This window comes from Musca autumnalis, unplaced genomic scaffold (genome assembly GCF_047663935.1).
Source record: "Musca autumnalis isolate F117 unplaced genomic scaffold, ASM4766393v1 scaffold_3, whole genome shotgun sequence".
Lineage (NCBI taxonomy): Eukaryota > Metazoa > Arthropoda > Insecta > Diptera > Muscidae > Musca > Musca autumnalis.
Genome location: NW_027411866.1, coordinates 215002710 through 215029590, shown reverse-complemented (window position 1 = coordinate 215029590; position 26881 = coordinate 215002710). Strand labels below are relative to the sequence as shown.

General features: G+C 35.2%; 3 protein-coding genes across 3 annotated transcripts; 1 reads left to right on the top strand and 2 right to left on the bottom strand.

Moving 5' to 3' along the window:
• Positions 1-5885: 5885 nt before the first annotated feature.
• LOC141398438 (uncharacterized) lies at positions 5886-7325 on the top strand. The gene has a single exon (XM_073975721.1). It carries the CDS (start codon positions 5886-5888, stop codon positions 7323-7325), a length of 1440 nt encoding a protein of 479 aa, XP_073831822.1.
• A 6132-nt stretch (positions 7326-13457) lies between these two features.
• Positions 13458-15146, bottom strand: LOC141398437 (uncharacterized). The gene is made up of 2 exons (XM_073975720.1): positions 13550-15146; positions 13458-13471 (listed from the first exon to the last, which is right to left on the bottom strand). Exons 1-2 carry the CDS (start codon positions 15144-15146, stop codon positions 13458-13460), a joined length of 1611 nt encoding a protein of 536 aa, XP_073831821.1.
• Positions 15147-19571: 4425 nt separating this feature from the next.
• Positions 19572-26295, bottom strand: LOC141398436 (uncharacterized). Its single transcript, XM_073975719.1, has 3 exons — positions 24979-26295; positions 24686-24872; positions 19572-19702 (listed from the first exon to the last, which is right to left on the bottom strand). Exons 1-3 carry the CDS (start codon positions 26293-26295, stop codon positions 19572-19574), a joined length of 1635 nt encoding a protein of 544 aa, XP_073831820.1.
• Between the last annotated feature and the right edge of the window lie 586 nt (positions 26296-26881).

Genomic DNA, 26881 nt, shown 5'->3' with positions numbered 1-26881 from the left:
CTATATAGTAGACACCCTAAGCATATCCGGTATACCATACGAAGATCCTATGACTTCTTCCTATGAAAGCTTAACTGCTTACTGTGATAACTAATAAGAAAAGGAAATTAAGAGTAATACTGAAATTACAATCATTCAAAAAATATGAAAATTAAAAAGCTTGTTATTCGCGAATTAGTTAAAGGCGGTTGATGCGCATCCGATTTTGGATACAGCGAGTCAATCTCTTTCAATAGCTGTGTATATTTCGTTGATTCACCCAGCGCCCATTGTGTGCCGTCAGTTGCATCTCACAATGCCAAAAACCTTAAACTGGGTAAAAGTCGCGCAATGTGCCTACGATTTTGATGTGCATCCGGTTTCATTAGCGCCCATCAAAAATACATCAATATACACCTATTTCAAATAGATTCTTTAAGAACCGTGGAGGTGCCTCCACATTCTATTTTGGGTGAAATACCCATATTACTCGCGTATCTCTGTGATTTATGACACGCGTTTCCGCAAATATTATATTCGCGTATAAAGGAATCCAAATATGTTACAATTTTCAAAGAAAATCGCGGTTTAGTACGCGGATTTCTCAAAATATAGTTTTGCTGATTTTCCTATTTTCAAGGTAGAAACACTCATGAGATATACATCAAATGACATAAAATCACGAGTTCTATAATACTATTATGAGTTTGGAATATTATCTTGTTGCGCGTCCCGATTATTAAAAAAAAAATCAAAAAACCCCGAAATTCAGGGTTCAAAATGTCAGCATCAGTTTTAGGTGGATGCAGTTGATACGTCGAAAAATCATACACTAGTACCATGTTGCCCATGGAGTATTCTGTGAATCTTTCTTTGGGCATAGGTCTAATTTTTAAGGTTAAGCCAGAAATCGGAAGGGAACATAAAAAACTTGTTGACTTCAACCCATTTTTCTACATTGGTACTAACTCAGTTTCCACGAATATTAATTTTAATGGGCGACATTGTGAGATCCCTCCTAAAACACTTAATTTTAAAGAATTTCAATCATACTGTATAGAATATGTTAACTGTTCAGGAATGGGTTAAACTCGGATTCATCGATTGTAAAACATTTTTGGTTTTTACCATATACACTAGGGCTATAACCAAAAAAATACCACCATATAGCCGTGTAGAGCATGGAAAACTATTATGAAATACGGCGTCAATTTTTCTCTATCGCGAAAAAAGTTTCCGCACCAAATGCATTGAAGTTCAGTAATGCATTTTTTAATTTTAGCTGTTATGACAACATATTTGCTTTTAATTAAAATTTTTATTTTTTTAATCTAATTTAAAATCATTATCAAAGCGTTCTGGACCTATTTGTTCTCAAATCGCGCCATTTCGGAGCATATTAGGAACTTTTGATACTATTGCAATTTTTGCTTTTTATACCCTCAGCCTTTAGGCTAAGGAGGGTATATACACTTTGATACGATGAAAATGTGCCTCATCGAAATAATGGTTTTAGACCCCAAGTATGTTTGGACAAAATGTGTTTCAGACAATTTTGAGTCGATCTAGCCATGTCCGTCAGTCTGTCTGTCCTGCTGGCTGGAGCGCACGATAACTCTCGAACGGATGAACCGATTCGGTTCAAATTTTGGCTTTCGTAATATTTTGCCCAAACTTAGTTTAAGTTCGAAGATGAACTACATCGGTCCACTCCTTCCGGTACCTCCCCCACAAAAGTTCGAAAATGTTCGGAAAGCTTGTGCGCACGATAACTCTTAAAGGGAGTGACCGATTTGGTCCATACTTTGCATAGCGTAAACTTTCTACCAGAGTAATATGAGGTTCCAATATGGTCTCAATAGGTCCACTCCTTCGGGTACCTCCCATACAAAATTTCGGAAAAGTTCAGTTTAGGGCCATCTCCCGAATCGCTTTGATTTTTGTTTTAGCAACTTGTATTCACTGCCCTCCATACGACGCACAATGTCGCGAGTTCATATTAACTGTGGCCAAAAATAGAAGGAGTTGTCGTAGGGGCGTCAATTTTGGTACACGTACCTATTACTGAATTACCATCTTCAGGACAAAAAATTGGGTTGGTCGGTCCACGTTTTGATATAGCCCCCATAGAACCGTACCTCCCGATTTTCGGTATTTTGAATGTTTTAGACACAATGACCAAACGAAAGTATTCAAATTTTGTGGTTAGTCTTCGGCAGAGGTATCAAATATTCCAACAGAGAATTGTGGGCTTAGGTCCACGTTTTGATATAGCCCCACTACAACGGTACCTCCCGATTATCGGTATTTTGAAAATTTTAGCCTCATTATTACACCGAAATTGCTGAAATTTGGTATTTAGTCTTCGTAGGGGGCATTATACCTTCACCTTGAAATTTGTCTACATAGGTCCACGCCTTCATATAGCTCCCATAGGACGGTACCTCCCGATTTAGGGTATTTTGGAGGTTTTAGCCTGATTATCACACCGAAATGGCTGAAAATTGGTATTAAGTCTCCGTTGGGGGACTTATAACCTTCCACCAAAAATATGTCGGTGTAGGTCGTTGTCTTCCTATAGCCCCCATAGAACCGTGCCTCCTCATTTTCGGTATTTTGAGTGTTGTGGCCTCAATATCCACCCGATATGACTGAAATTTGGTGTTTAGTCTTCATATTGTTTGTGAGCATATTGAATATATCAAACTCTTGTCTTTATATATGAGAAATTTCCTTTAAAAATTTTTTTGACCGATTAGTGGGCAAAAAACGGTACATTTTTTTGTAAAAAAATGAATTTTGATTTTCGCTGTTCACAATTTTTTTAAAAATTGATATTTTAAAAATTCTCTCGTTTTAAAGCAAGATTATTAGGTACTTTATAAGCCCACAAAAATATATGATGATCGGTTCATTCGTTTTCGCGGTATAGCCAACACCGTAAAACGATTTGTTAAAAAAGGGGGTATCCTCTCATTGAGGTGGTGGCTGAAAAAGAGAAATGACACATTCGTCTGCAAATCTCTGCAGCTGGGACCTTTATATATTTGAAGTACTCACTTTTTACTACTCATACAGCAAAAAATATCGATATACACTTTCACACAATTTTTTCCCACTCCACTCAATTTAAAATTTGCTTCAGAAAATTAATAAACTTAGTAATACATGTTTGGGTAAATGTAAACACCATATGATTAATATTTTCATGCAAACATATGTGTAGCCAAGTTTATTACATCCCAAGAGAACTTGGGAACCGTTTTTGCAGCCATGGTTACTTTTAAATTTTAAATATTAACGCATAATATAATTTATTAATTTTAGAAAAAAAACACAAAAATACGTATTAACTAAAATTGTCGGATTTAAATCCTCATATAGCTAAAACTACTTCAAGTATCAGCACCAAAACTCAGATTCTTCTTAATTAATATATTTTCTATCACTCCCCATCAATAAATTTGTTGAACGAAGTATTTAGTTTTTACCATTTTTGGCCACGGTCGTGACACTGTGCGACGGTACAAGTTTCATCAGGGGCAAGTCCACACTTCCTGAGAAAATAGCCTGAAAGTTGGACAAAACCCCTATGACACCGTGTGAGGTGGTTGGAGCCCAAGATAACTCTCGAACGGATCTGCCGATTCGGTCCACGATATGGCCTTAGTAATATTTTGTCCAAACATAGTTTAAGTTTGAAGATAAGCCATATTGGTCCACTCCTTAAGGTACCTCCCCAACAAAAGTTCAAAAATGTTCGAAAAATTTGTTCATACGGTAACTCTTGAAGGGAGTGGCCGAATTGGTCCATACTTTACACATCTTAATATATCTACTAGATATAGATCAGGTTCAAATATGGACTATGTTTGTCCAATCCACCCGGTACCTCCCACACAAAATTTCGTATAAGTTCATTTTAAGACCTGCTATCGAATCACTTTGATTTTTGTTGAAGCAACTTGCATGTGCTGCCTCAATTACGATGGTAAACGTTTCTTCAGGGGCAAGTCCATACTTCTTGAGCAAACATCCCGAAGGGTGTAAAAAACCCCTATGGCACCATATGTAGTGGCTGGAGATCCACTTCCATAATGGTCAACGTAGATCCATTCCTTTTAGTGTCTCCTCCGCAAAACTTTTGATCTATAATCCTAATGAACATTTTGTCGGTTCAAATTCCCAACATTTTTAAAAAGCCCTAAATACATACGTTTTTTTTGGGAAAACATTGTTTCAATATATACAGGCTAAGGGTATATCTCTATCGGCAAAGCCGACTGATACTTTTTTACTTGTTCTTCTACAAACCGACAACAAACAGCAATGTTTAAATTCTCAACGGAAATACATTAATAAGTCTTTCATTTTGTTGGTTTACGATAGTTAATTTAGCTATGAGTAATTTCTCGCAAATTTATGTTCAAAAACTCGATCATTTTACTCGATAACCAATGTGGTCATCCCAACTTCGAGTAGTCGGTTCGAAACAACTCGATATCGAATCACATAATTAGGCCCTAGTATAGATAAACGTATCGAGATGCAACGATTGCGTTGGCTAGGCCATATCATAAGAATGGGCGATGATGAACCCGCTAAAAAGGCGTATAAATACGTGCCACATGGCGGTGCACGCAGAATTGGCAGGCCTAAGCTTAAATGGAGCAAACAAGTGGATGAAGAGATGAAAAGGCGCGGTATTCCAGAAAGCGAAGCAGTAAACATAGAGAGTTAGAGATCTTTTCTTAGTTCGGTTTATGGAACAAATGTTCTGTAATGGGCCAGCTAAATAAATTAGTAAGTATTCCATTTCCTAATTAATTGTCTCTTTCCTTACAGTTAACTTCATTTAATCTTACATACTATTCATTTACTAAAATGTACAACTATGAAATTCAATAAATTACACTATGTTTAGATTAAGAAAAATTCAAATAAAAAATGCGAAAAAAAGAAGATAAAAATAAATAAAATTAAAAAGTTCATCTTGCTATACAGTATTAAAGTTAGTACTAAACATTGAAGCATTGGTATTGAATGTACAGTTATATCCAGCATTTTCCAGGCATTTTCCTAGTATTGTAAAAAAAATATATTAACAGTTTAGTTACTAAGTCGTTAAATGGCAAACCTCCGTTTCAAAGATTGCAAAACATTTTTAAATATTATCGTATACCTTAGAAATAATAAACATTCACTACATAATTAAAAAAAAAAAAACAAACAAAAATAGAATTTTTGTTTTGGTTATTTATGCTAAACAAAGAGCAAAATATTATTTTGCAGTGATAGCAAAAATTTTCCATTTTTATGTTTTGTTCGCACATTATGCAGTGGTGGTGGTGGTGATAACAGTTTTTATGCTTATGCTCCGTTTCTATGCTGTGTTGTTGGGTGACCCACCTTATCTGTTAAACTTTAACCTCTTCTTCCATACAAAAGATATCTGCAAACTACAAAGTGATGATGTGCAAAATATTCAAAATTCCCTATAAATACTAGAATAGAATTCAGAGCGAATATTAGTTTATTTGTGAAAGTTAAAGTGGACAATTTAAAGCCCAGTGAATAGAAGAGGAAACCGTTAAATTATTGCACAGAGAGATGAAGACATTTGTCCAGCTATTATTGGTGGTGGCCATTTTCGAATTGGTCTACTGCAACAGGATTTCCGTTCACGACGCCGTCAATGAAAAACATTATCGTCTGATTATGAACAATTTGGATGAAGACGTCAGCCCCTGCAACCATTTCTATCCATATGTCTGCAACAAATGGATAGAAAAAACACTGATGGAAATTACACCTCAGTGTGGGACATGATCGAACACAACAGCAATATGGAAATAATGAAATATTTGAAAAACACCCCCCGCAATGAGATGCCAAATTTTGTTAAAATGACAAAGAATTTCTATGACTCCTGTATGGAAAGTCAAGAATTTGATCCCATGGAATTTATGCATTGGCTGGAAAATAAGGAGAAGATGACTTGGGCTCTACTCACTCCACTCGACACCAAGGGTGTTGTATTCGATTGGCCCTCAACCATGGCCATATTTCGCAAATATGGTTTCAATGACATGTTGGTGGATCAATGGGATAAACCCACTATTAACTATCAGTTTTTAAATGAAAAGGATATGGTCGACCTTGCCCAGAGTATGACCCTGCCCTACGGTACCATGAATTTTGAGCAAATATGGAAATACATCGATGAGTTGGAAGATAAATTTTTGGAAATCCAAGTCAAAAAACCCAAAGAAGAAATCTACAAATTCAAAGAACTTCCATACGAGTGGTTGAAAAAATATGTTAGAGCCCTGATGGGTGGCCAATTGGATCCAAACATGGAGTTGAGTATGAAAAATGTTGTCGCCATGAAAGAGCTGAATGAAGTGCTAGTGGAATATCAGGACTATTTTCTTTGCATTTATTTGGAGGTACGTTTTCTTAAATATTTGGAGAGGGCCAACAAACGCGATACGCCCAATGCATGTATGGAACAGACCGCTAGTCTTTTAACCCCAGCCACTGAATGGATCCACTCACAACTGCATCCAGAACTAGTGCAGGAAATACCCGAAATGCAACAAATATTTGGAGACGTTGTTAAAAACTTACAAAAAACCTTGCGAATGGGACAGGAGGAGGGTATAATACCCCAAGAATTCTTTAGAAAACTGGAAACTGTCAGACTGCAGGTGGGCAACTTCCCTTCATCAGCAAATACAATGGCAAGTTTGGAATCCTATTATAAAAATTTGCAACTTCATGCCAATGACTATTATGGCAATTATATGGAAATATTGAAATTCCATTTTGAACTGGAACCCAAAGACAAGGACATGTTCTTCAATACCCGTACATATACTATGCCATCGTGGGATGATACGCCTTTTTATGATCTCGACAAGAATGTATATGTTTTACCATTTGCTGTACTGCGTCCACCAATCTATCATGTCGCCTATGAGAATATTTTCAAACAGAGTGCTTTGGCCACTATTATGGCTCTACGCTTATTCGAAGATTTCGAGTTATTGGGTGATGGCACCGATAAAATTGATACATTAAATTTGACTTATTTGGCAAGCTTCTCTTCCTCATTTGAAATATTCTTCTCATCCCTGCAAGACAAAGAGGCCAAACGATATCTGAGCATGTTTGAGATGACTTCGTTGCAAGAACTCAAACAAATGTTCTTCATCAATGCCGTTCATTATCTCTGTGAAAAGGACGATGACGAGGCGGAAGTTGTCAACTATATGCTTATGGATTTGTCAGAATTTAATTCTGCATTTGATTGTAAATTTAATAGAGTTTTTAAAAAATTCTAATTTTTTTTTAATAATAAAAAATATTTTATAAAATAATAATAAAGGTGTAAGAGATGGCATTTTTTACTTTAATGGGAGAACATTTGGAAGAGTGCAAGGTGCTATTTTGTTAGCATTAAAAATCATTAAAAAATCCACGCCTATTGTGCTATTTGGGTTGGCATTAAAAATCATTAAAAAATCCACGCCTATTGTGCTATTTGGGTTGGCATTAAAAATCATTAAAAAATCCACGCCTATTGTGCTATTTGGGTTGGCATTAAAAATCATTAAAAAATCCACGCCTATTGTGCTATTTGGGTTGGCATTAAAAATCATTAAAAAATCCACGCCTATTGTGCTATTTGGGTTGGCATTAAAAATCATTAAAAAATCCACGCCTATTGTGCTATTTGGGTTGGCATTAAAAATCATTAAAAAATCCACGCCTATTGTGCTATTTGGGTTGGCATTAAAAATCATTAAAAAATCCACGCCTATTGTGCTATTTGGGTTGGCATTAAAAATCATTAAAAAATCCACGCCTATTGTGCTATTTGGGTTGGCATTAAAAATCATTAAAAAATCCACGCCTATTGTGCTATTTGGGTTGGCATTAAAAATCATTAAAAAATCCACGCCTATTGTGCTATTTGGGTTGGCATTAAAAATCATTAAAAAATCCACGCCTATTGTGCTATTTGGGTTGGCATTAAAAATCATTAAAAAATCCACGCCTATTGTGCTATTTGGGTTGGCATTAAAAATCATTAAAAAATCCACGCCTATTGTGCTATTTGGGTTGGCATTAAAAATCATTAAAAAATCCACGCCTATTGTGCTATTTGGGTTGGCATTAAAAATCATTAAAAAATCCACGCCTATTGTGCTATTTGGGTTGGCATTAAAAATCATTAAAAAATCCACGCCTATTGTGCTATTTGGGTTGGCATTAAAAATCATTAAAAAATCCACGCCTATTGTGCTATTTGGGTTGGCATTAAAAATCATTAAAAAATCCACGCCTATTGTGCTATTTGGGTTGGCATTAAAAATCATTAAAAAATCCACGCCTATTGTGCTATTTGGGTTGGCATTAAAAATCATTAAAAAATCCACGCCTATTGTGCTATTTGGGTTGGCATTAAAAATCATTAAAAAATCCACGCCTATTGTGCTATTTGGGTTGGCATTAAAAATCATTAAAAAATCCACGCCTATTGTGCTATTTGGGTTGGCATTAAAAATCATTAAAAAATCCACGCCTATTGTGCTATTTGGGTTGGCATTAAAAATCATTAAAAAATCCACGCCTATTGTGTTATGTACAATTTCTTTTACATTGATCTGTTCACTGCTTTACATGGATCACCGTATCGTATGTGTAATTTTTATACATGTATGGAAACATTATGTATCATGCATACGCACCCTAGTCGGCTTATTGTCACATTCAATGGTCGATTTTTAATCAATTTTAGAGAATGTAAATAATTATACCCTACATACACCACTATGTGGGGAGGGTATTATAAGTTAGTTTTGGCCAAAAAGTTTGTAACGCATCGAAATAATGGTCGTAGACCCATACTTATATATACCAAAATGAATGTCTCGACGAGCTGAGTCGGTATGGCTATGTGTGTCCGTCCGTCTGTCCATCTAAACCTTGTAATCACGCTACAGGTCGTAATTTTGATCGGATCGTCACGAAATTTTGAATGTTGATGGGGTTCCCGGAGGGAAAGAATCCTATTGATTTTGGAGATGGTCGGATAATATTTAGGGGTGGGAATGGGCAAAAAGCTTATGTGGATAAAAATACAACGTTTTTCCAAAGCGAATATCCCAGCTTCTATAAGGGGTATACCAAAAGCAAAACCTGACAATGAAAGTAGAAAATATCACATTTCTAACGCTGTTAAGTAGGTTCTCGTAGGTGATCTAACAACGAAGATATCACAATAGTCGCAAATAAAACCCAAATTTCCATTTTTGCGATTTTAATACAAATGGCGGATATCACACCTCTAAAAGCAATGCCTGACTTAGAAAGTAGAAAATCCCATCTTTAAAATTATGCAAAGTAGGTTGGCGTAGGTGGTCAAATAATAGAGATATCGCAATAGTCGGTAATGTATCCATTTTTTCCACTTTTTCCGCAATATCACTACAGGTCGGAATTTTGATCGGATTATCACGAAATTTTCTCACAGAGATAGAAGCATATTGATGTTGGTGATGTCGATAGTAGTCAAATATAAAATGAAATATTAATTATTTTGGTTCAGTTCGCCTTGTCATTTGGTATAAAAGCCAGATAGGTGAAAACTTTCGTATCTCCCTAAAAGAAATGTTTTCGAGTGAAAAGATAATGCACAGAGATATTGGTGTAGGGTATCACATACTCGGCCCCGTACCGACTATAGCCTTTTCTCATTTGTTTTATTTTGTTTAGAATGCAAAGACGTACATATGTAAGCAAAGACAGGAAAATATGCATTTTCCAAAAACATATGATAATAGCAAGGACGTTTAGAAATAAGACACCTGACGAGGTTAAAAAAAACCACCAGCAAAACAATTATAGCATGTTTGTTGGATGTGTTGGTCTTCTTTTCTAATAAAACTCCTAAGGTCCGTCCTTCTTAGATTCTCAATTATTTACATTCTCTAAAATTGATTAAAAATCGACCATAGAATGTGACAATAAGCCGACTAGGGTGCGTATGCATAATACATAATGTTTCCATTACATGTATAAAAATTACACATACGATACGGTGATCCAAGTGGATTTTTTAATGATTTTTAATGCTAACCAAATAGCACAATAGGCGTGGATTTTTTAATGATTTTTAATGCTAACCAAATAGCACAATAGGCGTGGATTTTTTAATGATTTTTAATGCTAACCAAATAGCACAATAGGCGTGGATTTTTTAATGATTTTTAATGCTAACCAAATAGCACAATAGGCGTGGATTTTTTAATGATTTTTAATGCTAACCAAATAGCACAATAGGCGTGGATTTTTTAATGATTTTTAATGCTAACCAAATAGCACAATAGGCGTGGATTTTTTAATGATTTTTAATGCTAACCAAATAGCACAATAGGCGTGGATTTTTTAATGATTTTTAATGCTAACCAAATAGCACAATAGGCGTGGATTTTTTTAATGATTTTTAATGCTAACCAAATAGCACAATAGGCGTGGATTTTTTAATGATTTTTAATGCTAACCAAATAGCACAATAGGCGTGGATTTTTTAATGATTTTTAATGCTAACCAAATAGCACAATAGGCGTGGATTTTTTTAATGATTTTTAATGCTAACCAAATAGCACAATAGGCGTGGATTTTTTAATGATTTTTAATGCTAACCAAATAGCACAATAGGCGTGGATTTTTTAATGATTTTTAATGCTAACCAAATAGCACAATAGGCGTGGATTTTTTAATGATTTTTAATGCTAACCAAATAGCACAATAGGCGTGGATTTTTTAATGATTTTTAATGCTAACCAAATAGCACAATAGGCGTGGATTTTTTAATGATTTTTAATGCTAACCAAATAGCACAATAGGCGTGGATTTTTTAATGATTTTTAATGCTAACCAAATAGCACAATAGGCGTGGATTTTTTAATGATTTTTAATGCTAACCAAATAGCACAATAGGCGTGGATTTTTTAATGATTTTTAATGCTAACCAAATAGCACAATAGGCGTGGATTTTTTAATGATTTTTAATGCTAACCAAATAGCACAATAGGCGTGGATTTTTTAATGATTTTTAATGCTAACCAAATAGCACAATAGGCGTGGATTTTTTAATGATTTTTAATGCTAACCAAATAGCACAATAGGCGTGGATTTTTTAATGATTTTTAATGCTAACCAAATAGCACAATAGGCGTGGATTTTTTAATGATTTTTAATGCTAACCAAATAGCACAATAGGCGTGGATTTTTTAATGATTTTTAATGCTAACCAAATAGCACAATAGGCGTGGATTTTTTAATGATTTTTAATGCTAACCAAATAGCACAATAGGCGTGGATTTTTTAATGATTTTTAATGCTAACCAAATAGCACAATAGGCGTGGATTTTTTAATGATTTTTAATGCTAACCAAATAGCACAATAGGCGTGGATTTTTTAATGATTTTTAATGCTAACCAAATAGCACAATAGGCGTGGATTTTTTAATGATTTTTAATGCTAACCAAATAGCACAATAGGCGTGGATTTTTTAATGATTTTTAGTGCTAACCAAATAGCACAATAGGCGTGGATTTTTTAATGATTTTTAATGCTAACCAAATAGCACAATAGGCGTGGATTTTTTAATGATTTTTAATGCTAACCAAATAGCACAATAGGCGTGGATTTTTTAATGATTTTTAATGCTAACCAAATAGCACAATAGGCGTGGATTTTTTAATGATTTTTAATGCTAACCAAATAGCACAATAGGCGTGGATTTTTTAATGATTTTTAATGCTAACCAAATAGCACAATAGGCGTGGATTTTTTAATGATTTTTAATGCTAACCAAATAGCACAATAGGCGTGGATTTTTTAATGATTTTTAATGCTAACCAAATAGCACAATAGGCGTGGATTTTTTAATGATTTTTAATGCTAACCAAATAGCACAATAGGCGTGGATTTTTTAATGATTTTTAATGCTAACCAAATAGCACAATAGGCGTGGATTTTTTAATGATTTTTAATGCTAACCAAATAGCACAATAGGCGTGGATTTTTTAATGATTTTTAATGCTAACCAAATAGCACAATAGGCGTGGATTTTTTAATGATTTTTAATGCTAACCAAATAGCACAATAGGCGTGGATTTTTTAATGATTTTTAATGCTAACCAAATAGCACAATAGGCGTGGATTTTTTAATGATTTTTAATGCTAACCAAATAGCACAATAGGCGTGGATTTTTTAATGATTTTTAATGCTAACCAAATAGCACAATAGGCGTGGATTTTTTAATGATTTTTAATGCTAACCAAATAGCACAATAGGCGTGGATTTTTTAATGATTTTTAATGCTAACCAAATAGCACAATAGGCGTGGATTTTTTAATGATTTTTAATGCTAACCAAATAGCACAATAGGCGTGGATTTTTTAATGATTTTTAATGCTAACCAAATAGCACAATAGGCGTGGATTTTTTAATGATTTTTAATGCTAACCAAATAGCACAATAGGCGTGGATTTTTTAATGATTTTTAATGCTAACCAAATAGCACAATAGGCGTGGATTTTTTAATGATTTTTAATGCTAACCAAATAGCACAATAGGCGTGGATTTTTTAATGATTTTTAATGCTAACCAAATAGCACAATAGGCGTGGATTTTTTAATGATTTTTAATGCTAACCAAATAGCACAATAGGCGTGGATTTTTTAATGATTTTTAATGCTAACCAAATAGCACAATAGGCGTGGATTTTTTAATGATTTTTAATGCTAACCAAATAGCACAATAGGCGTGGATTTTTTAATGATTTTTAATGCTAACCAAATAGCACAATAGGCGTGGATTTTTTAATGATTTTTAATGCTAACCAAATAGCACAATAGGCGTGGATTTTTTAATGATTTTTAATGCTAACCAAATAGCACAATAGGCGTGGATTTTTTAATGATTTTTAATGCTAACCAAATAGCACAATAGGCGTGGATTTTTTAATGATTTTTAATGCTAACCAAATAGCACAATAGGCGTGGATTTTTTAATGATTTTTAATGCTAACCAAATAGCACAATAGGCGTGGATTTTTTAATGATTTTTAATGCTAACCAAATAGCACAATAGGCGTGGATTTTTTAATGATTTTTAATGCTAACCAAATAGCACAATAGGCGTGGATTTTTTAATGATTTTTAATGCTAACCAAATAGCACAATAGGCGTGGATTTTTTAATGATTTTTAATGCTAACCAAATAGCACAATAGGCGTGGATTTTTTAATGATTTTTAATGCTAACCAAATAGCACAATAGGCGTGGATTTTTTAATGATTTTTAATGCTAACCAAATAGCACAATAGGCGTGGATTTTTTAATGATTTTTAATGCTAACAAATAATAATTCAATGTCTTCCCATTAAAGTAAAAAAATTCAATCTCTTTCACCTTTATTATTATTAAAAAATATATATTTTTTATTATTAAAAAAAAATTAGAATTTTTTAAAAAATCTATTAAATTTACAATCAAATGTAGAACTAAATTCTGACAAATCCATCAGCATATAGTTGACAACTTCCACCTCGTCATCGCCCATTGCACAGAGATATTGAACGGCATTGATGAAGAACATTTGTTTAAGTTCTTGCAACGAAGTCATCTCAAACATGCTCAGATATCGTTTGGCCTCTCTGTCTTGCAGGGATGAGAAGAATATTTCAAATGAAGAAGAGAAGCTTGCCAAATAAGCTAAATTTAATGTATCAATTTTATCGGTTCCACCACCAATTAACTCGAAATCGTCGAATAAGCGTAGAGCCATAATACTGGCCAAAGCACTCTGTTTGAAAATATTCTCATAGGCGACATGATAGATTGGTGGACGCAGTACAGCAAATGGTAAAACATATACATTCTTGTCGAGATCATAAAAAGGAGTATCATCCCACGATGGCATAGTATATGTACGGGTATTGAAGAACATGTCCTTGTCTTTGGGTTCCAGTTCATAATGGAATTTCAATATTTCCATATAATTGCCATAATAGTCATTGGCATGAAGTTGCAAATTTGTATAATAGGATTCCAAACTTGCCATGGTGCTTGCTGATGAAGGGAAATTGCCCACCTGCAGCCTGACAGTTTCCAGTTTTCTAAAGAATTCTTGGGGTATTACACCCTCCTCCTGTCCCATTCGCAAGGTTTTTTGTAAATTTTTCACAACGTCTCCAAACATTTGTTGCATTTCGGGTATTTCCTGCACTAGTTCTGGATGCAGTTGTGAGTGGATCCATTCAGTGGCCGGGGTTAAAAGACTAGTGGTCTGTTCCATGCATGCATTGGGCGTATCGCGTTTGTTGGCCTTCTTCAAATATTTAAGGAAACCTACCTCCAAATAAAGGCAAAGGACAAAGTCCTGATATTCCTTTAGCACTTCATCCAGCTCTTTCATGGCGACAACATTTTTCACACTCAATTCCATGTTTGGATCCAATTGGCCGCCCATTAGTTCTCTAACATATTTTTTCAACCACTCGTATGGAAGTTCTTTGAATTTGTAGATTTCTTCTTTTGTTACTTTGACTTGGATTTCCAAAAATTTATCTCCCAACTCATCGATGTATTTCCATATTTGCTGAAAATCCATGGCACCGTATGGCAGGGTTATACTCTGGGCAAGGTCGGCTATATTCATTGCATTTAAATACTGAAAGTCAATAGTGGGTTTATCCCATTGATCCACCAACATGTCATTGAAACCATATTTGCGAAATATGGCCATGGTTGAGGGCCAATCGAATACAACACCCTCGGTGTCGAGTGGAGTGAGTAGGGCCCAAGTCATCTTCTCCTGTTTTTCCAGCCAATGCATTAACTCCATGAGATCAAATTCTTGACTTTCCATACAGGAGTCATAGAAATTCTTTGTCATTTTAACAAAATTTGGCATCTCATCTCTGGGGGTGTTTGTCAAATATTCCATCATTTCCATATTGCTGTTGTATTGGATCATGTCCCACACTGAGGTGTAATTTCCATCAGAGTTTTCTTCTATCCATTTGTTGCAGACATATGGATAGAAATGGTTGCAGGGGCTGACATTTTCATCCAAATTGTTCATAATCGCACGATAATGTTTTCCGTTGACGGCATCGTGATCGAAAATCCTGTTGCAGTACACCAATTCGAAAACGGTCACCACCAATATTAGCTGGACAAATGTCTTCATCTCTCTCTGGCAATAATTTACCGGTTTCCTCTTCTATTCACTGGGCTTTAAATTGTCCACTTTAACTTTCACAAACAAACTAATATTCGCTCTGGATTCTATTCAGTATTTATAGGGAATTTTGAATATTTTGCACATCATCACTTTGTAGTTTGCAAATATCTTATGATGGATGAAGAGGTTAAAGTTTAACAGATAAGGTGCGTCAATCGCAAGCATATCAACGGAGCATAAGCACAAAAACTGTTATCACCACCACCACTGCATAATGTGCAAACTAAACATTAATATGGAAAATTTTTGCTATCACTAAAAATAATATTTTGCTTTTTAATTAGCATAAAAAACCAAAACAAAAATTCTATTTTTGTTTGTTTGTTTTTTTAATTATGTGGTGAATGTTTATTATTTCTAAGGTATACGATAATGTTCAATAAAGTTTTGCAATCTTTGAAGCTGAGGTTCACCATTTAACGGCTCTGCTTTTAAAGGATTTATTAAAGAATATTTTTACTTGGCCCTTCAACGCGTGGATTTATTAAAGAATATTTTGAATGGATCGGCAAAAATCGCGTGTTTTTTCATTAACGCTGCCGATCCCTTCAACCATTCTGACGCTAAACTCCATACCATTTGATTCAAACTTTGGGTCTCCTGTCCAAGTTTAGTTTAACTTCTAAAATGGACCCCACAAAGTTCAACATTTGTGTTTAAGTTCAGTTTAGGGGTTGTTTGAAGATCCTTTGGAAATGTATAGCGATCCTGTGATCCTGTTCACAGCGATACTGGTCCAAAATTTATACGATTACCCACTGAAATAAGTAGTGGGCGCTATATCTATTGAAAAGATGTGACCCTCAAAATAAAATACACTTCCATAATCGACTATGTCGGTCCATTTATTTAAGTACTTACTCTGCAACACCCGGTTTTTCCAAAAATTGAAGGGAGCCTCCAACAAATGGCTATTGAACCCTAATAACTTTTTTTTTTTGCACACATGGGATCGATGAGAACTTTTAGAACATGTTGGAAACGTATAAAATTTTACTTGGTAAATTAAATTTGAGTATTAGTTTTGAAATAACTCGATACCGAATGACATAATTAGGCCCCTGTTTTCCTTTTGTGTGGCAAATAGAAAACCCTACACAGTCGTCTTCAATTATTCTCCACTATATTTCCTAAAATGTATTGAAAATCAAACTTTTTATATGATATACACTAGCGGTCATCTGAATAGGTTTGAATTTTTTTCTTTTTATATGTTAATGTATCTTCTGATGTGTTCGTATTGCAGATCCATACCATTTACTTTTTGAGAGTCCTATACTATGCCAACATTCCCAAGAAAAAAAACTTGACGGTGTTACCATATTTTCGGAAAATATCCCAATTATAATAAAAAATGTACAAAAAAGTGTCAATTTTTTGCGGTCATCAGAATAGGTTTGAATCAAATAAAATTGAAAAATTGTACTACCCATGCAAATATTGCGCAATTTTTTGGTTTAGTTTAGTAAAATGGAACATTCTGATAAATCCTACAACAAATTTGACCCGCTTTATTAGGAACGTGGGTTCAATTCTCAACATGGAAAAGTTATCAAGAACTTTCAGATAAAATCAAGAAATATTCCAACAAAAACGTTTTAGAAACCTGCTTTAAATGACTTTTTGATTTCGTTAGATCTCTTCTGAGCTTCGAAAATTGTCTGAAAGCAAATACCAAGTGTAGCCATATTATTAGGATTGATTAATTAGGAAGGACATTGAAAATAGTTGGTATTTTAGCTCAGGTTTAATTTTTAACTATCCTTGCAGTACAAATTTAAGTATTATCATGCTCACAAATCCACCATAGTTGACCACATGTATCATTAATGTTCGAAAATTGGTCTGGAAGAATGTTTCTTCGACGACAATAAAGTAGAAAATTGTAATTCAAATTTAACTCAAAAAGGCATGATATCGCCGACTTTTATAGTGCTGTATAACCTCAGTAGTCCATTCTTTTGTACTTATTCGTGTTTGTTTTATGACTTGTGTACAGAAAAAAACTTTTTGACCTGACTATATAGGTATTACAGCACTATATAAGTCGGCGATTTCATGCTCCATTGACTTAAATTTGATTTACAATTTTCTGCTTTATTGTCGTCGAAGAGACATTCTTCCAGACCAATTTTCGAACATTAATGAAACATGTGGTCAACTATGGTGGATTTGTGAGCTTGATAATACTTAAATTTGGACTGCAAGGATAGTTAAAAATTAAACCTGAGCTAAAATACCAACTATTTTCAATGTCCTTCCTAATTTATCCATCCTAATAATATGGCTACACTTGGTATTTGCTTTCAGACAATTTTCGAAGCTCAGAAGAGATCTAACGAAATCAAAAAGTCATTTAAAGCAGGTTTCTAAAACGTTTTTGTTGGAATATTTCTTGATTTTATCTGAAAGTTCTTGATAACTTTTCCATGTTGAGAATTGTGGGGGCTATACCAAAACGTGGACCTATATAACCCAACTTTGGTAGGAATGCTTTCTGGCCTCTGAAGACACAAAGTACCAAATTACAACCAATTCCGCGGTCAAATGGGTCTAATACGTTCAAAATATATTAAAATGACGCGTACTTTATATGGTGCCTTATATGGGGGCTATACCAAAACGTGGACCTATATAACCCAACTTTGGTAGGAATGTTTTTTGGCTTCTGGAGACACAAATTACAACCAATTCGGTGGTAAAATGGGACAAATATCTTAAAAATTCCTTAAAACGACGACGCGTCACGCGTCATTTTGTATGGGGGCTATACGAAAGCGTGGACCTACATAGCCCGCTTTCAATACCAAAAGTCCTACGTACATATAATACATTTTCCCAAAGTTTCATCAACCTACGTCAATCCGTTCGGACGCTAGAGTGATTTCCACAGACGGACAGACGGACGGACATGGCTATATCGATGTAGAATTGCACCCTGATCAAGAATATATACAGTTTGTGGGGTCTACAATGATTATTTCGAGTAGTTACAAACGTAGTGACAAACTTAATATACCCCCATCCTATGGTGGAGGGTATAAAAAGAAAACAAGTAAGAAAAGCGTTAAGTTCGGTCGGGCCGAACTTTTTATACCCTCCACCACAAATTTCAGCCATTTCGGTGGATTAATGTGGCCACAACCTTCAAAATACCGAAATTCGGAAGGTACCGTTCTATGGGGGCTATATGATGGCGTGGACCTACACCTACAAATTTCTGGGGGAAAATTTTATTTCTGGGGGAAAGTTTTATACGCCTAAAAAAGACTAAATACCAAATTTCAGCCATCTCGGCGTGATAATGAGGCTAAAACGTTCAAAATATCGAAAATCGGGAGATACTGTATTATGGGGGCTATATCAACACGTGGGCCTATATAAACATTTTATGGCAGAAATGTTTCTTAGTCTCTGGAAACACAAAATACAAAGTTACAACCGATTCTTTGGTCAAATGGGTCAAATAGATTCAAAATATATTAAAATGACGCGTACTTTATAAGGGGCCTTATATGGGGTCTATACCAAAACGTGGACCTATATAACCCATCTTTGGAAGGAATGTTTTTTGACCTCTGAAGACACAAAATACCAAATTACAACCAATTCTGTGGTCAAATGGGTCTAATACATTCAAAATATATTAAAATGACGCGTACTTTATATGGGGCCTTATATGGGGGCTATACCAAAACGTGGACCTATATAACCCAACTTTGGTAGGAATATTTTTTGGCCTCTGGAGACACAAAGTACCAAATTACAATCAATTCGGTGGTCAAATGGGCCAAATATCTTAAAAATTCCTTAAAACGACGACGCGTCACGCGTCATTTTGTATGGGGGCTATACGAAAGCGTGGACCTACATAGCCCGTTTTCAATACCAAAAGTCCTACGTAAATATAACATATTTTCCCAAAATTTCATCAACCTACGTCAATCCGTTCGGACGCTAGAGTGATTTCCACAGACGGACAGACGGACAGACGGACAGACGGACGGACATGGCTATATCGATGTAGAATTGCACGCTGATCAAGAATATATATACTTTGTGGGGTCTACAATGATTATTTCGAGTAGTTACAAACGTAGTGACAAACTTAATATACCCCCATCCTATGGTGGAGGGTATAAAAATTCAAACCTATTCAGATGACCGCTAGTGTATGTATATCGTTTCCATAATGCATACGCATCGGTGGCCCATGTAAAGCAACAAAAAGATCAATATAAAACAAATTGTATGCAATCGTATTCATTCGTTTGATGTTCTATAGAAAGGAACGACTAATACCTTTAGATATCTGTCGTAGAGATTTAAGGCACTCGTAATGCAAATTAGTTGTTGTTGTGGTAATTTAGCCAATTCTTCCGTGTTGATTTTCACTGAATTTTAAAAGATGTGAATGCGGAAGAAATTACACTTTGTGCAACACAAATGGGCAAATTAATGAAACATTTCCATATTGAACACACTAATAATGATTTTTTTTAATATTACTTACTTTGTCAGCTGGCCCATTACAGAACATTTGTTCCATAAGCCGAACTAAGAAAAGATCTCCAACTCGCGCCTTCTCATCTCTTCATCCACTTGTTGCCGCCATCTATTCTTTGGCCTGCCAGTTTCGCGTTCACCGCCATGTGGCATGTATTCATACGCCTTTTTAGCGGGTTCATCATCGTTCATTCTTATCGTTGCATCTCGATACGTTTAACTATATTGATGTCGTTGTATAGCAGATACATCTCGTGGTTCATACGACGTCGATATTCACCGTCAACGCAGATCGGTCCGTAGATCTTTCGAAGAATTTTTCTCTAAAACACGCCAAGCACTTCCTTATCTGCTTGCGCAAGTACCCAGCCTTCGGAACCATACATCAGCACGGGTAGTATCAGTGTTTTGTAAAGCGTTTTTTTTATACCCTATACCACAATGTGGAAAAGGGTATTATAAGTTTGTTTTGGTAAAAATTCATGTAACACCGCGAAATATTCGTCGGAGACCCCCAATGTGGTATACCAATCTTCATATCTCGACGAGATAAAGCGATTTTGAGATGTGTGTCCGTCCGTCCGTCCGTCCGTCCGTCCGTCTGTCCATTATAAATTGTAAACACGCTCCTGGCCGCAATTATGGACCGATCGTCACGAAATTTTGTATGGAGGTCGGGTTCAGATCAGAATAGATCCCTATTCTTATTGGTGATGATCGTGAAATATTTAGCGGGTGAAATGGACCAAAAACCTAATATTTATCCAATTTTCTAGCGGCTCTGTAGGTCTCAATAATAGTCCGATCAACTCGTAATTTTAAATAAGGTAAGAGTATATCACAAAGGAGAAGCTTACAATTTGAGATGGCGATCGGATAATATTTAGAGGGTTAAATGGACCAAAACTTTTGTGTGAAAATTGTGAAATTTTTAATATACAGCTTATATCTTAATTCCTGGAAGTGAGATTCCGGACAAGTGAGATATACTTGAAAGTGGAACGCTTGACCTTTCAATTGATGCCAATTATGTTGGTGTGCACGATCAGATAACAGAGTTACAGCCTAATATATTCCGTTATTTGTTTGTAGTGTAATAATAAACTCGCTAGAAGTCGCAATTATACATCAATAGTCACGAAATTTTGCACCGGGTAAGAGTAAAGGTCGAAAAAGATGCCTACAATTTTGAATAATGATCTGATATTCTTTAGCGGGTGAAATGGACCATTACTTTTGTATGAAAAATATAAAAATTTTATTTTTGGTCGATATTTTAATTCCTTGAGGACATATATATTTCGCAAAGTAGCCTACATATGGAAAAAAACTACTAACCTTTCCTCTGATGTAAATTGCAATAAAGTGTTCGCTAGATAACGGACCTACTGCCTAATATATAATGGGTTCTGTGTAGAGAACCACATTTTTATCCCATGCTACATATCGTCTCTCCAAAAGTTTATGTAACACCACGAAATATTCGTCCTAGACCCCTTATTTGGTATGCCGAAATTCATATCTCGACGAGATAAAGCGATTTAGCGATGTGTGTCCGTCCATTAAAAATTGTAAACAAGCTTAAGGCCGCCATTATGGACCGCTTGTGACGAATGTTTTAAGGAGGTTGGGTTCGGGCCAGTATGGAAATGATTAGTTTTTGGTGATGATCGTGAAATGTTCAGGGGATGAAATGGACCAAAAACAAAATTGTAACCAATTTTGTAGCGACTCTGTAGGTCAAAATAATAACCCGCAAAATTTTAAACAAAGTTTGAGTTTACGATGAAGAAGACGCGTACAAACCAACGTGAAGATCACATAATACTTAGCGGGTTACATGGACTGAAACTTTTGTGTGAAATTGGTAAAAATTTCAATAACGTAGCGGTTAAACAACGGAAGTAGTAGTACTACATAAGTGGGTTTCATTACATTTTAGTTTGTGTGAATTCAATTTTCCTTTCCTGCTACAAAAATGTCTTTGTCATGCTAGATAACTTTATGGGTGTGAAGATAAAAACGATTTTAACTAGCGGAGACAAAACCCACAATGGTGGTATAACAGTATAACAGTTGTATAACAGATTCGTATAACAGTTGTAAAAACGATTTTCATGGATATAAGTATGTTTTAGAAGATTAGTCAGAATACAAAAAAAAAAAAATAAAAATAAACACATGCATGGCACTAAGTATTTTATTATTGAAATTTTGAGAAAATTGGAAATTTTTGAAAAAAAAAAAAAAAAAAATATTATTACACGAGAAGATTAAACAAAATGGACCGATGATGAAATGCCTTCATGTATAGGATGTAGTAGATGAACGCAATATACCAATAATAGTAAAACTTTTTAATTATGTATATGACACTGGTCAATACCCACATGACTGGTTACTATCGACCTTTGTAGCAATACCAAAGAAGTCTAATGCAAGGAAATGCAGTGAGTACAGGCTCATTAGCCTTATGTGCCACATTCTTAAAATATTTCTGAGAATAATACACACAAGAATATATCCTGCATGTGAAAAAGCTATGGGAGACTCACAGTTTGGGTTCAAAGAAGGCATGGGGACTAGAGAAGCTTTGCCGTCCATGCTGATACTGGTGCAGAAATGCAGAGATGTCCACAAAGATGCTTTCCTCTGCTTCATAGATTACGAAAAGGCGTTTGACACCGTTCAGCACGACAAGTTAATCAAAATATTGAAGGACATTGGAGTTGGGGAAAAAGAAATAAGATGCATAAAAAACTTGTATTGGAATCAAAAAGCTCGGATGGAGATAAACAGTGAACCAACAGACGAAATTGAAATATCAAGAGGAGTGAGACAGGGATGCATATTGTCCCCCTTGCTGTTCAACATTTATTCCCAGAAAATATTTAAGGAAGCCATTGGAAGTAAACGAATAGGAGTAATGGCCTAAAAATAAACATTAAAAAAACCAAATACATGATTGTGAGTAGGAGGAACGATCAATATAACACCACACTAAAAATTAAAAATAATAATATTGAACGAGTCACAAATTTTACATATCTTGGGGTATTATTAAACGAAAAATGGGATTCGTCAAACGAAATTAAACGACGTATAGAGATGGCCAGAGATGCCTTTTTCAAGTATAAAAAAGTATTAACAAACCACGACATAAGCCTCACAACAAAAGCCAGATTTGTGAAATGCTATATCTGGTCTGTACTACTCTACGCAGTTGAGACGTGGACCATCAAAATAACCGATGAGAAAAAGCTTGAATCCTTCGAAATATGGGTCTACCGAAGGATTTTAAAGATACCCTGGACCGACCATGTATCAAACCAGGAGGTTCTAAGAAGAATGGGATTAGAAAGACAACTGCTGCAACATGTCAAATCTCGAAAAATTGCATACCTGGGACATCTCATGAGAAATGACAAATATAAGCTTCTGCAAACCATTATAAAAGGTAAAATAGAACGAAAAAGAGGAAGAGGTAGAAGAGAACTGAACTGGATGAAAAATATCCAAGACTGGACAGGCTGCCGAGATGAAGGAAATGTGATTTCGGCTGCAAGAAATAGAGAGCTGTTTATGCCTGGATAATCATTATAATATAAATATGAAATTATATTAACACATTTAAAATTCTATTGTAAAATCGCTTATATCCGGATAACGGATTTGCAAATAAAGAAGAAGAAGAATGGGATGGACCTATTGAGGGGCCCTCTAGGAAAAATTTATGAACCCTGCGGATATATGGAGGGCACCGTTAAATAGGGTATTGAGAGCACTTTCAGACTATATTTATTTCAATACATGATGATTGTAGAAATTTTGAAATATTGACCGTTTATGAAAACACTCTATATTTGTGGGTGGGCCTATTGCGGATATAATATAGAGTGTTTTCATAAAGGTCAATATTTCAAAATTTCTACAGTCATCATGTATTGAAATAAATATAGTCTGAAAGTGCTCTCAATACCCTATTTAACGGTGCCCTCCATATATCCGCAAGGTTCATAAATTTTTCCTAGAGGGCCCCTCAATAGGTCCACCCCCAAATATAGAGTGTTTTCATAAATGGTCAATATTTCAAAATTTCTACAGTCATCATGTATTGAAATAAATATAGTCTGAAAGTGCTCTCAATACCCTATTTAACGGTGCCCTCCATATATACGCAGGGCTCATAAATTTTTCCTAGAGGGCCCCTCAATAGGTCCACCCACAAATATAGAGTGTTTTCATAAATGGTCAATATTTCAAAATTTCTACAATCATCATGTATTGAAATAAATATAGTCTGAAAGTGCTCTCAATACCCTATTTATCGGTGCCCTTCATATATCCGCAGGGTTCATACATTTTTCCTAGAGGGCCCCTCAATAGGTCCATCACATACATGAAGGCATTTAATCATCGGTCCATTTTGTTTCATCTTCTCCAAAAATTTCCAATTTTCTCAAAATATCCACAATAAAATACTTAGTGCTATGCATGTGCTTATTTTTTTTTTGTATTCTGAGTAATCTTCTAAAACATACATATATCTATGAAAATCGTTTTCAAAATCGTTTTTACAACTGTTATACTGTTATACCACCACCAATGTGGTTTTTGTCTCCGCTAGTTAAAATCGATTTTATCTTCACGCCCATGATAACTTTTTGGTTTTGGTCATAAGTATTTTACATTACATCTCTGATATTTGATAATTAAATTTTCACAATCATTGAAAAGAAGTTCCGTGGAGAGCGATTGTCCAGGGATAGTGGTATAGGGTATCCCATGGTCGGCTCCGTCCGACTATAGACTTTTCTTACTTGTTACTTGTTGTTTTTATAAATTGTATTTCATAAAACTATTAAATTTGCATTCAAAGGCTTCGTTGAAATATGACAAGTCCATGAGCACAGTATTGAAACGATCTGCTGCGGCATAAAACCATTCACAATGCGTATGCATTTCATTGATGAAGAATAACTGCTGGAGCTGCTGTTGCACCTGTTCTTCGGCGGTCGTCATGTTAAACATCTTTTGATAACGTTCACTCTCCTTGGGCTCCAGAGATGAGAAAAATACCTCAAATGAAGAATGTAGACCTAAAGTTGACTATACCCAAATTGTCGTAATCACCCATGAAAAATAATGGATTTAAAATATTTACGGCCAATAAGGTGCCCAGTGAACTCTGCTTGAAGATATCTGCATATGCCGCATTATAAAATGGTTCCCTCAATAAACCAAATGGTACAATCAACGTATTCGTCTGGTATGCATATCTGGGCAAAACATTCCAGTAGGGTACAAGTAATGTTGGTGTTTGGTAGAGTGTTTTCCGGTCACTGTCATCGAGTAGAGGTTTATTAGAGAATTTCATTATTTTCAAAAAATTGCCATAATAGTCATCGGCTTGAAGATTCAAATCTTGGTAGTGGGCTTCCAAGCTTTCAGTGTGTGGATATGTGTTACCCACTTGCAATTTCATGGTCTCCAGTGTTGTGAAGTATTCTTGTGGTATGATGTTCTCCTTGTCCATTTGTAGGGTTTTGTTGATATTTTTGACAAGATTTCCAAACATTTGATGTATTTGGGGTATTTCCAGTAACAATTCCGGATGTAATTTCATGTAGATACCTTCGGTGGCCATGCTCAGATAAGTAGCGACTTGGAGCATACATGCATTGGATGTGGTGCGGGCACTGGCCTTCTCCAAATAGAGTAGAAAACGTACTTCCAAATAACGACAAAGGAATGCCTTGTCATATTGGCTTAGCAATTTATCCAAATCTTCGAGGCAAACGGTATTAGCAATGCTTAACTCCATATTGCCATCCAATTGTTTGGGTTCTACCACAGCTGTTAGATATTTTTTCATCCAGGGATAGGGTAGCTCGTGAAATTTGTATGTTTTTTCTTCTGGCTGCTCTACTTTAATATCACCAATCTTTTGTTCAAACTCATCAATAAGTGGCCATAGTTCCATGAAATCCATGGCACCCGAGGGCAGAGTAAGAAAGTTTTTGTAGAATTCCATTTGCATGGGCTTGACGTAATCAAAAGTATCCTTAGATGAAGTCCATTCCTCTACAAGCAAATCGTTGAAACCATATTTACGAAATATGGCCATGGTTGAGGTCCAATCGAAGACCACATTCTTATCAGCCACGGGTGTTAACAGAGCCCATTTCATATTTTTCTCCTTCTCCAACCAATGCATGAATTTAAAACGATCAAATTCATGGTTATCCTTCATACAGGATTCGTAGAAATTCTTAACCATTTTTTCAGAATGTGGCATATCCTCAACGCGGGTTTTTTCTAAATATGTCTTTATTTCCATGTTGGCCTCATGGGCTAACTTTGTCATTACCGAGTTGTAGTTTGGGATATTATCAGCATGTTTTTCTGACCATTTGGAGCACACATGGTGGAAGAGTTGAGTGCAGGGTCTAACGTTGTCATTCAAGTTGTTCATTAACATGTTGTAGTGTTTTCTATTATAGGCTTCGAAATCCGTGCTGCAGCTAACCATCACTCCAAGAATGGCCACCATCAAAAATTGCTGGCAAAATATCTTCATTTTATCACACACTTCACAAATATTTTTTTGTTTTCGGATTTATTTTCTTCACCGCTCACAACTAAACTAATATTTCGATTAAAAACTAGGAGCTTTTATGTGAATTTCTTATCATGTATTTGCTTTGCTGTTCTAAATTTGCCCCAATCTACAGCATTTGATGCTACATCTGCTTTAAGCCAATCTCGTATTAGAAGGTTAAAGTTTAACAAAAAACAAGTAAAAAAGTATCAGTCGGCTTTGCCGACAGAGATATACCCTCAGCCTGTGTATATTGAAACAATTTTTTTCCAAAAAACGCATGTATTTAGGGAGTTTTAAAAAATTTGGACGTTTGAACTGACAAAAATGTTGATTAGGATTTAATATCAAAAGTTTTGCGTAGGAGATACTAAAAAGAATGGATCTCCAGCCACTACATATGGTACCATAGGGGTTTTTTAGAACTTCAGGGATGTTTGCTCAAGAAGTATGAACTTGCCCCTGA

Bases quoted from the DNA above. Each gene is read 5' to 3' on its own strand.
- LOC141398438 (XM_073975721.1), top strand. From the start codon at position 5,886: ATGACAAAGAATTTCTATGACTCCTGTATGGAAAGTCAAGAATTTGAT.
- LOC141398437 (XM_073975720.1), bottom strand. From the start codon at position 15,146: ATGAACAATTTGGATGAAAATGTCAGCCCCTGCAACCATTTCTATCCA.
- LOC141398436 (XM_073975719.1), bottom strand. From the start codon at position 26,295: ATGTTAATGAACAACTTGAATGACAACGTTAGACCCTGCACTCAACTC. The intron at 24,873-24,978 runs GTAAATATTTTA...TCATCTCTGGAG, and splicing joins CACTGGGCACCTTATTGGCC to CCCAAGGAGAGTGAACGTTA. The intron at 19,703-24,685 runs GCAAATTTAATA...TTTAAAATTCAG, and splicing joins TTTCAACGAAGCCTTTGAAT to TGAAAATCAACACGGAAGAA.